The sequence below is a fragment of the Agelaius phoeniceus genome, chromosome 20 (genome assembly GCF_051311805.1).
Source record: "Agelaius phoeniceus isolate bAgePho1 chromosome 20, bAgePho1.hap1, whole genome shotgun sequence".
Lineage (NCBI taxonomy): Eukaryota > Metazoa > Chordata > Aves > Passeriformes > Icteridae > Agelaius > Agelaius phoeniceus.
The window spans coordinates 5,906,367-5,917,668 of record NC_135284.1 but is presented as its reverse complement, the minus strand read 5'-3'; the positions used below and the strand labels follow the sequence as shown (position 1 = coordinate 5,917,668).

The 11,302-nt window shown below is 54.1% G+C and overlaps 1 protein-coding gene across 3 annotated transcripts; it reads left to right on the top strand.

Annotated features, from left to right (window-relative positions):
- The first annotated feature begins 745 nt into the window (after window positions 1–745).
- On the top strand, window positions 746–10,190 carry RAD51D (RAD51 paralog D). 3 transcript variants are annotated; one of them, XM_077188775.1, is made up of 11 exons: window positions 746–920; window positions 2,189–2,306; window positions 2,974–3,035; window positions 3,195–3,313; window positions 3,541–3,622; window positions 3,720–3,854; window positions 4,312–4,407; window positions 4,591–4,681; window positions 5,341–5,411; window positions 6,590–6,757; window positions 9,031–10,190. In XM_077188775.1, exons 1-11 carry the CDS (start codon window positions 879–881, stop codon window positions 9,112–9,114), a joined length of 1,068 nt encoding a protein of 355 aa, XP_077044890.1. In that variant the 5' UTR covers window positions 746–878; the 3' UTR covers window positions 9,115–10,190. The 3 variants fall into 3 exon arrangements, with proteins under 3 accessions (XP_077044890.1, XP_077044891.1, XP_054503043.2); XM_077188776.1 differs by lacking the exon at window positions 746–920 and adding an exon at window positions 1,715–1,858; XM_054647068.2 differs by lacking the exon at window positions 746–920 and having other exon boundaries at window positions 1,715–2,306.
- The last annotated feature ends 1,112 nt before the right edge of the window (window positions 10,191–11,302 follow it).

Genomic DNA, 11,302 nt, shown 5'->3' with positions numbered 1-11,302 from the left:
TCTCCCCCCAAACACAGGCCTTGCCTTCCCCAGTGTACCTACCAGCATCCCAGCTATAAAGCAAAGCAGGGACTGGCAGGATGGGGAAATGACTGAGGAGAGCATGAGCTGACCAAAACACTGCCAGGAGCAAAAATATCATTGTCTTTAATTGTGTGATCTGTGTTGTGGCTTGTGGCTCTTACACAGCAAGAATTAGCACAGAACTTCCCTGTTCTGTGGGCTCCTGTTTTATTCACTCACCACCAGCAGCACTGCCTGGTCCCTGGTATCCAGGCAGGAGGTGATTCCATTTCCATTTGTAAGCAAATCATCAACACCACAGCTGCAGACATCTCCATCCAGAGCAGCTTCCACATCTGTACCTGTTGGAGAATATGTCCAAGGTACAAGGACAACAGCTGTGGAAAGTGCAAGATGCCATCCCTGCCTTGGACAGACTCAGTGCAGCGGCTTTTCCAGCATTCATTTGGATTAACACACCAGAAACTCCTTCCAACATGGCTTTAGGTACTGGGCAAGGCTCAGCTGGCTGAAATATCAGTACTCGTGGGCTACAGCTACTGCACATCAGCCAGAGTACGGCTCCATTGTCACAAGCGCCAGCACTGCAGGTAAACTGAGTCACAAAATCAAAGGGCGGTGGGTGCCGCTGCTGAGAGCTGAGCGTGCAGGGCAGGCTCAGCAGCGAGTGCCGAGAGCCCTCTTCAGGCTTGAAAGAAAAACATAACAACAAATATCCCCAAAAACAGCTTTCCCAGAAGAAATTCAAGCCTCCAAGGCAGCCAGGGAGGGACACATAGCTCCCAACACCTGCAGGGCAGCAAAGACCCCCAGCCCTTCGTGCTTCTTAATTTCCCAGTGAGCATCACTGGCTGATGAGGCTGGACAAAGCCAATCCTGGGAATGTCACAGATCCAGTATGGTTTGGGTGGGAAGGGACTTTAGCGCTCTGCTGATCCCGGCGAGCGGCTGGGGACGGGAACCGGAGCGGGATGGGACAGCCGGGCCGGGGATGGGGAACCGGGCCGGGGATGGGACAGCCGGGCCGGGGATGGGGAACCGGAGTGGGATGGGACAGCCGGGCCGGGGATGGGGAACCGGAGCGGGATGGGACAGCCGGGCCGGGGATGGGGAACCGGAGCGGGATGGGACAGCCGGGCCGGGGATGGGGAACCGGAGCGGGATGGGACAGCCGGGCCGGGGATGGGGAACCGGGCCGGGGATGGGACAGCCGGGCCGGGGATGGGACAGCCGGACCAGGGATGGGGAACCCCAGCGGGATGGGACAGCCGGGACGGGGATGGGACAGCCGGACCAGGGATGGGGAACCCCAGCGGGATGGGACAGCCGGACCAGGGATGGGGAACCGGAGTGGGACGGGACAGCCGGGCCGGGGATGGGACAGCCGGACCAGGGATGGGGAACCCCAGCGGGATGGGACAGCCGGGACGGGGATGGGACAGCCGGACCAGGGATGGGGAACCCCAGCGGGATGGGACAGCCGGACCAGGGATGGGGAACCGGAGCGGGACGGGACAGCCGGGCCGGGGATGGGGAACCGGAGTGGGACGGGACAGCCGGGCCGGGGATGGGGAACCCCAGCGGGATGGGACAGCCGGGACGGGGATGGGGAACCCCAGCGGGATGGGACAGCCGGGACGGGGATGGGGAACCGGAGCGGGATGGGACAGCCGGGCCGGGGAAAGCAAACTCCAGCGGGACGGGACAGCCGGGCCGGGGATGGGGAACCCCAGCGGTGCGGGACAGCCGGGCCGGGGAAGAGGAGCGGCCCCGGCCCTTCCGCCGGCGGCAGGAAGCAGGAAGGGAGCGGGCAGGGCTGCGGGGAGCCCGGGCGGTGGGTGACCGTCGTGCGGCTCTGGTGGAGGTGGCTCGGCATGCAGGGTCCCCTTGCCCCGGGAGGGAGTCCCCCCGCCCGCTGTGCTCCCCCATCCCCAGCGCAGCGATGCCCCCGTGCAGGATTTTGGGCTGTTTGTCCCCAAATAATTAATTACCCACCCATCCCAAACACAGCTTGGGTGGCTTCTCTCCGGCTTCGGGGGCAGGCGCCATCCGTGGCTCAGTGTTGGGCCTGGCAGTGCAGGGTTGAGGGTTGGAGTTGATGATCTTGGATGTCTTTTCCAGCCTTAATGATTCTGTGAATCCCACTCTGCCATCTCCTCTGCAGGTCTCTGCTCTCCTCCCTCCCTCCCTCCCTGTGGAGATGGTGGTCCTGCGGGCTGGGCTCTGCCCTGGCCTCACTGAAGACATGATCCAGCTTCTCAGGGACAGTGGCATCAGGACGGGTAACAGGGGTGGCATCGGGGGCTCGGCTCAGGGAACATCATCCCCCGAGCATTTGGTGGACCTGTGTCATCCCACATCCTGGGAGGGTGGTGGTGGTGGAATATCCTTCTGTGTCCTCCTTGCTGGATTTCTTCTGGGTCCTCCTGGATGGGTACTGTGAGTAAGGGCTTCTCCAAAGGAGCAGGAGAGTGTAAGGATGTGGTAGGAGATCCTTGCAGAGACTCATTGAGGATTGATAAATTCTGGCTTTTTTATGGTATTTCAGGAGGGTTTGTACAGTCTTCCCTCTGAAAAATGCCCAACTTCTTGGAATGCTGCACCCTGGGCACCTCCTGCCCTTAGAAAGGAAGGAAAAGGTGCTGGGCAGCTCTTGAGCAAAACAGGGAAAATTTTTACCAGCTTTTCTCTCTACTCTGTTTTGCAAGAACCAATTTGTTCTGTGATGAGTGATGGGGAATCTCAGAGGACAAACTCCTCCACTCACAGTGTTGACAGAGGATCAGCTTTTCGGGATCAGCTGCCTTGTCCCTGCACAATCCCACAACTCCCCAGAGGGCACAGCCACTTTGCTTGCTGGTGCAGGTTTTGTCTAAGCTGGTTGTCTTCTGATGTTTGTGGTCTGACCATGTTTGGCTTCCAACCTCCTGTCTCTTGTGTTATTTGCAGTGGTGGACTTTGTGTCGTCAGACCTGGAGGATGTTGCCCAAAAGTGTTCCCTGTCTTACAAGGTAGAAGGTTCTACTCCTAACTCCTGGTACATTAGCCAGGGAGCTCAGAGCTGTTTGGCTCATGGGCAAGGATGGGCTTGGTCCTGGGAAGGTCTGGGGCCCTTCTGCAGCAGTTGGGCTGGTGCTCAGTCCCATTTCCAGACGTGCCTCTGCCCCCAGGCGCTGGTTGCAGTCAGACGTGTGCTCCTGGCCCAGTTCTCTGCCTTCCCTGCCAACGGAGCTGACCTCTACGAGGAGCTCAAGAGCTCCACTGCCATCCTGCCCACTGGCAGCCCAAGGTGGGGACCTCTCCCACCCACCAGCTCTGCCTGGGGCTGGGTTTGCTGCACAAGGCTGTGGTTGCCAGCACAAGCTGTGAATTTCATTCTCCAAACCATCCCCATGCACTTGTGTGCATTTGGGAAGGGGACTTTGCGGACAAATATCTGGGGACTGCTGCCTCCTGGTGCCCCTGCCATTCTGGCTGAAGGGGTGTTGATAATCCCACCTTGTGTCCATCCCACAGCCTGGACCAGCTGCTGGACTCAGGGCTGTACACGGGGGAGGTGATGGAGCTCATGGGAGCACCAGGCACTGGGAAAACACAGGTGAGTGGGGTGGAGGACAGGGGAGAGGACATGGGGTGAAGATGTCCCACAGAGGGACATGTGAGGGCTGGCTGACCCCCTGTCCCTGTGCCCCCAGGTGTGCCTGGGCATTGCAGCCAGTGTGTCCCTGGGGCTCAAGCAGCACGTCCTGTTTCTCGACTCCACGGGAGGTTTCACTGCCTCACGTCTGTACCAGATGCTCCAAGCCCGGACAGAGGATGAGGAAGAGCAGGCAAGTTCCCCTGGAGCTTGCTGTGAAACTCATTTTGCTCGTTTGCCTGCCAGAAACCCCAGAGATGGTTTGTCTTTACAGCTCTGCCTTTGTCCTCATGGGCTTTTTTGAGTCCAAACCTTTCCTTCCATGGCCTGGTGGGTGCCATACTCAGGACAGATTCTGCTCTTTGTTATTTTTCTTGGGAGAAGGGAGGGACTTCCAGGACTTGCAGGACTTTTCTCCCTGAGCTCAATCCATGTTGCTTTTCCCTCAGTGAAACGGGGGCAGTAGTGTTAATGGGGGGGAGGCAAATGTGGAAGAATAAGGGTCTGTGGCATGGTGTGAGTGCAGAGAGCTGGTGGCAGCTGGGGCAGGAGGAATAGGACAAGTCCTGGGGCAGGAGGAATAGGACAAATCCTGGGGCAGGAGGATTAGGACAAATCCTGGGGAAACTGAGGCTGTTTTTGTGCTGCAGCTGGAGGCTCTGCAGAGGGTGCAGGTACAACGTGTGTTCAACATCTATGAGGTGCTGAGAGCCTTGCAGGAGCTGAGGGATCGCCTCTCCCAGCAGGTAGGAGTGAGCCCTGGGGCCCCTCTGCCCTCCCCAGAGCTGCAGGGAGGGCAGCAGGGCTTGTGTGCCTGACAGGAGACTCCAGACTGCCTCGTCCTGGGGCTGTTGGAGCCCCTGTGCAGCTCACAGCCTCCAGAAGTGCTGGATTTGTGACTCCACGTTGCACCTGGTGCCTCCTTGCAGGTGCTGAGCTCCACGGGACCTCTCAAGGTGGTGGTGCTGGACTCGGTGTCAGCTGTGATTTCCCCTCTGCTGGGTGGCAGGCAGTCAGAGGGTGAGCTGTGCTGGAATGGGGCTGGGGCAGGACAGATGTGGATGTGACTGTTCCCAGTTTTTCCCTTGGGACTGGATAAAAGGGGAGTGTTTGCAGTGTTGGCAGCAAACACTCCAGCTGGCTGTGGCCATGCATGCTCATGGCAGTGGTCTGAAACCCACCCAGGGGAAGCACTGGAATCTTTGCCCATAAATTAAAACTTCTCTTGCAGTGTCAGAAATACATCATGGCACAGTTTGCAGAGCTCCTCTGAGGCCCAGGCTCCTCTTCTCCCAGAAAAGACCATAAATCAGAAGTGAGGATGCCAAGGAGCCCTCTCAAACACCTCCCAGAGGGTCTTGCACAGCTGGGTGGCAGCCAGTGCTGTCACAGGAGGTCCCCTCACAGCTGTGGGCTGCAGGAAATGCAGCTGTGAGCTGGAGAGATGGGTCCTGTGCCTGCTAAATCAACCAGGCCTGCTTTGTCTGGAGCTCCTGATGCTTTTGTAGGATTTTTTGACCTTCTTCTAAGATAGGAAAGGATGGGGAATGGTCCAGTAAGGTGTCCATGAACACAAGTGCTGGCCCTGAATCCAGTGCTGATGCAAATCCAGATGTCAGCTGCTTCAGGGTGCACTTGGGGCCTGATCCCTGACTGCCAAATGCTTTGTCCTGCTCCAGGTCTGGCCCTCATGATGCAGCTCTCCAGGGAGCTGAAGACCCTGGCCAGGGAGTTCAGCCTTGCTGTTGTGGTGAGTGTTGCTGTGCTTTGTCCTTCCTGTGTTGGTGTGTGCAAGGAGCCACGGGGAGGCTCTGGAGCCAGAGGCCTGAACCCCCCAGTGCCCTGCTCCCTGCCATCTCTGCTGCCTGCAGATCTCTTGTTCCAAGCATGGGACAGGACCTGGGCTGATCTGCTGCCTCCTGCTCTTGCTGTCCTCAGCCATTCCCTGGGTTGAGCCAGGCTGAGTTAAGTCCAGGCAGGTTGAAAGGCTGCTTGTGTTTATTTTTGATACAACACCATTCATTTAAGGGGCTGGCCAGCTTCCTGGGTAACCTCTTGGTCACCTTGCAGGAGCTGCAGGGCATTGCATCATCCCAGAGGAGCTGCCAAGGGCCCTGCTCTAGCCTTGCACAGCTCTTGGCCATTGCACCAGACAGGTGGGTGGGACCACAATTAACGTGTCTGAGCAGGGAAGGCCACTCCAGAAGATGGTGGTCTGCTGGAACTGGCACTGGAAGGTGTCAAGACACCCCATCTGCCTTTCATTCTGATCAAGTGACAAGGACAGGGTGTGGAAGGACATTTGGAGGCCCCGAGTTAAACCTTGTGGTGACTTCAGCACCAGGAGTGATGCAGCCTGCAGATATGGGAGAACTCCCTGAGCACTGCTCTGGGCAGTTACCTGGGCCGTGCTCAGAGGGGGTGGCAGAGGAGCTGAAGGAGAAGGAAAAACCTTCCTAGAAGAAGCAGCCTGGCCAGGATTCCCTGGTGACCTGCAGTGTGTCACTACACAGGGTGGCACTGCTGTCCCAGGCACTGCTGAGTGTGTTTGTGTCACTATGGAGTGTGACACAGGGCAAGCACCAGGACTCCATCAGAACCCTGTGTAGGCTCATTTATTAAAGCAACATCTTGCCTTTGTAGCTTTACAGGATATTTACATTTACTTAACAAACACATACACTGCCCATTGCTCATGAAAAAGAAACAAAACTCTCAATAGGTGAAAAGGAGGCACATCACTCTGTGAGCCAACCAAAGTCCAGATCTTTCTATTTTCTCTCTTTCTTCTTCTCTCTTTCTTCTTATTATGGTGATAGCCTTGGTACCTTCCTTGAGAGAGATCCCAGGCTTTCCTTATCTTCAGGAAGCCTTCACTGGCTCACAAGAACAGCACAAAAATGTCTTTCCTACATGTTTGTGCTGCAGGTGACCAACCAGGTGACAAGGGACAGCAGCAGTGGCCCACTGAAGCCAGCCCTTGGCCGCTCCTGGAGTTTCGTGCCCAGCACCCGCGTGCTGCTGGAGAGCAAAGGAGGCCCCTGGGAGAGATCCAGCACACAACGGGCAGCTTCCCTGGCAAAGTCACCCCGGCAGGTCAGGCTGCCTCCATCCATCCATGAATCTATCCATGAATCTGTCCATGAATCCATCCATCCATCCATCCATCCATCCATCCATCTCCATCACCCATCATCCATCCATCCATCCACATCCATCCATCCATCCATCCATCCATCCACATCCATCCATCCATCCATCCATCCATCCATCCATCCATCCATCCATCCCCCATCATCCATCCATCCATCCATCCATCCATCCATCCATCCATCCATCAATCCATCCATCCATCACCCATCATCCATCCATCCATCCATCCATCCATCCATCCATCCATCCATCATCCATCCATCCACCTCCATCACCCATCATCCATCCATCCATCCATTCATCCATCCATCCATCCATCCATCCATCCATCCATCCATCCATCCATCATCCATCCATCCATCCATCCATCCATCCATCACCCATCATCCATCCATCCATCCATTCATCCATCCATCCATCCATCCATCCATCCATCCATCCATCCATCCATCATCCATCCATCCACCTCCATCACCCATCATCCATCCACCCACCCATCCATCCACCATCCATCCATCCATCCACCATCCATCCATCCATCCATCCATCCATCCATCATCCATCCATCCACCTCCATCACCCATCATCCATCCACCCACCCATCCATCCACCATCCATCCACCATCCATCCATCCATCCATCCATCCATCCATCCATCCATCCATCCATCCATCCATCCATCCATCCATCCATATCCATCCATCACCCATCATCCACCCACCCATCCTCTGGCACTGGCCCTGGCTCTGTGGGCTGGGGCAGGATCCAGCCTGGCAGTGGGACAGCATCCTGTGCAGCCTGGCTGGGTGCTGCAGAAGAGCAGAGCAGAGCATCTGCTGCCAGCAGCCTGGGCTGGTGTTTCTAGGCAGGATAAATGAGTGGCACTATTGGATTTGCAGGGGATGTGCCAACAAAGGCAGGAATGATGAATCTGACTCCATCTTATCAGAAGGCTGATTTATTACTTTATTATACTATATTATATTAAAGAATACTAAACTAAAGAATACTGACAGGATACTTAGAGAAGGCTAAAAGATAATAATGAAAACTGGTGACTCTCTCCAGAGTCCTGACACAGCTTGGCTGTGATTGGCCAAAGAGTGAAAACAACTCCCAGCAGAATCCAATGGAACAATCACCTGTGGGTAAACAATCTCCAAACACATTCCACATGAGCACAACACAAGAGAAGCAAATGAGATAAGAATTGTTTTCCTTTTCTCTGAGGCTTCTCAGCTTCCCAGGAGAAAAAACCCTGGGTGAAGGGATTTTTCCAGAGAATGTGAATGGCACATGGCAGCACTTCCAATCCAGGTCACTGTGTTCCTGGTGTTGGTTTCACTCTCCTGATGGTGTGTGGGCAGTCAGGGTCCTGTGGAAATGGCTCTGACACCTTCAAAGCTGACTTCAGCTTGAGGCCTGCCTGTGCACAGGCAGCATGATAGAGGGGTCTCCTCCAGCCAGGTCTTATCAGCTCTTGGAGATCTGTACCACACCTGAGATAGCTCAGCCACCTCAGATGGCATAAAATCAGCAGGATGGCTTCTCTGGCAGTGCTGAAAACAGAAAAGTGTTAATAAAAGGCAAAATAACAAAGCTTTTTACAGAGAAAACACAAGCAGGGGCAAGAGGTTCTTGCTCCTGGTAAAACACCCACAAAAGTGATTTGTTCCTTTGTTCTCTTCTTTTTCTAGTAAATTGCTTAGGTGGGACTTTTTGCCTCTTGTCCAGTTGGCTATCCTTAAGTTTGAGGTGAACTCCCCAAGGTCCTATGAGGTGTCTTTTTACCTAATTGAGGAGAGAAACTTCTGGGCTTTTTTCCTTTTTAAGGAGACAAAGGATAATTTGGTCACTCCATCAACAAGGGGCACATTCCCACATCAGCACTGCCTGAGCCTCCTGGCTCTGAGCCTGCTCTGCTGCTTGATCCAAACAACAGATTTGGGTATGGTGGTGTTCTAGGCAGTGAAATGCATCCTGGCTGTGCTAAATGATGGTGTGCCTGGGGATGTCTCAGAGCAAGATGTTCTTTCTTTGCTAAATTGCAATGTCTATTTGTATCTCTGCATTCAGCAGACCCAGTTAAAACAGGGGCACCAGCAGCAGGCAATCCTTGGGGGGGATTAACTGGGACTTTTGGCTCTGAGACAGGAGATGGAGTGATGAAGAGTCCAGCAGTGTGAGGATAAGCTTTTCTCTGCTCCTCCTTGCAGCCAACAGGGATCCAGGTGGAGCTGGACATTGGGAATGGTGACGTGTTGGAACCGAGCCTGGTGACACCCACACAGGGGCTCTGATGGGCTGGAGCAGCAAATGCCACAAGGTTCAAGAGAGCTGCACCAAAGCAGGCAAGCACTGAAGGTTTTACAAGCTGGCTGAGAGTCCTGCAAGCCTGGGAAGGACCAACAAGAAAAATCTCTTGTTCTTCTGCCCCGTGGAAAAACTGAATGTGGGTTTCCCTGGAGACCTCTGTGCCTGCAGTGGCTGGGCTGGGAGGGCAGCAGGACAGGTCCTGTCCTTGCTGCAGGCTTCTCTTCACCCCCAGAGTGCTCAGGTGGTGTTTGGGATCAGCTGCCTTGTCCCTGCACAACCCCACAGCTCCCTGTCCTGGTTCTGCTCCCCCATGGCTCCCTGCCCTCTGGAGTTCTGATCAGCCTTGGGCCCACAGTGGGCTTGGTTCAGAAATAAAAGGAAAATACAAAGCTGTTGCACATTGCTGTGGTTGTTGAGAGCTGGAATTCAGTTAATGACAGCTGCTCTGAACTTAATTAAAATGTTGAGCAGGCCTGGGCTGCTGATGAGCAGGGATTTAATGAGATGCTTGATCTTCCCTTCTCCCCAGAGGAACACCAGGCCCTGTGGGGACCTGCTGGTGTTTTTGGGGCACAGCTGGGCTGTGCAAAGGCTTGCTGATAACTGATGGAGGTTCTGATCTGGCTCAGCTGAGGCAGATGGGTCCTGGCTGGCACCAGCTGGCCCTGCTGGATGCTCAAGGACCTATTCAATTGCATGTGGTGATGTTTAAAATAATCTTGCCCTGCTCCAGTGCTTTCCAGCTGCTCTTGTGTGCTCTTGGCAACCTCCTGAGGAAAGGGGAGGCTCGGATGTGGAGTTTCCTCTTGATCCCACATGTCTCAGATGCCCTCAGTTTAGGAGACCTCCTTGGCAGGTGAGCTGAGCCATGGTTTGCACTTCAAGGCAGCTGATGGAGAATTTGGGGGCTGGGACTAATTAGGGCATGCTCATTAAACTAATCACACAGCACCACAGCTGCTGGAGCACTCTAAGGCTGTGCTTGGCACATTAAATACATGTATTTTTTTTTTACTGAAAACTTTTAAAAGTTGTGTATTTATTTGCATTTCTGGGCTCTCCAGGCTCAGGAGGGGAGGTTTGGCTGTAGGGATTGCAGCCTGGTTGTTGGGGTGAGGAGGAAGAGGATGGTGTTCCTGTCTGCTGGAGACCTGTGCTGACGTGGCTGGATCTTACAAGCAGAAATTTACCTTATTAGCTAATTTCTCGTTAGTTAATTCCTTGCCAGCTCCTCTCTGGGAGCTGTGGATGAAGGGGTGGTGCACACACATTTTAATTCCTAATTTATCTCTCTGCCTGAGGTTCTGCAGGGGAAGCAAAGCTCTTGTAGGGGAGTGTGGAGCAGGGAAGAGCCAAATAGAAACCTCTGGGGTTATATTTGAACCAAGAGGGCTTTCCAGATGTTTCCTTCCCCTAACCAGCAGGATGAGGAGAGGAACAAAATGCTCTGAGCCCTCGTTAGAGTCAGCATGAGACCAACCACGTGTGCATCCTCCCTGTGATCCCTGAGAAATGACAGGAGGAATTCCAGCCTTGCCCAGGGAGTCACAGGGAGGTGACTCAGCAGGGACAGTGCCAGTCTGCCAGGAAAGGTGATGGGGTGAGCTCTGGGCTCCTTCAGAGCTTTCATTGGGATAATCCTGACTGGGGGGGGGTTTTCTCTCCTTGGCACCCAGCTAATGGCAGCTGTGGGAGTTTTTTCCCTTTTGGGAAACATTTGGGGGTTTTGTGTGGAAGCTCTTCTGCTCCCAGGTGTGCTGTGGGGTCACACAGAGGTGTGCTGTCACACAGGGGTGTCCTGAATTTCTGGCTGTGTTGCTGCAGGGGAGGTGTCGCTGTGGCTGCTGGCTGTTTCACAGTGTGGGGACAGCAGGAGAGTTCAGAGACTCTCTTACCCCGCCTGGAAAAACCTGACTTCCTGCTCAAGCTCATTTGCCCTAAATTTGCATAGTAAAATCAGGCTTAAAGGGGTTTCTGACCTAAATATCCTCATTCAGCCTTTCCCCTCCATGCTCAGACAGGCCCTCCTGCAGCTCTGTAATGCAGAACTCATTATATATATATATATAATGAGTATATATATAATATATATATATAATATATATATGTATAATATATATATGAGTTTTATATATATAGTACTCATAACTCAGGATATTATTTTTCTCTGCC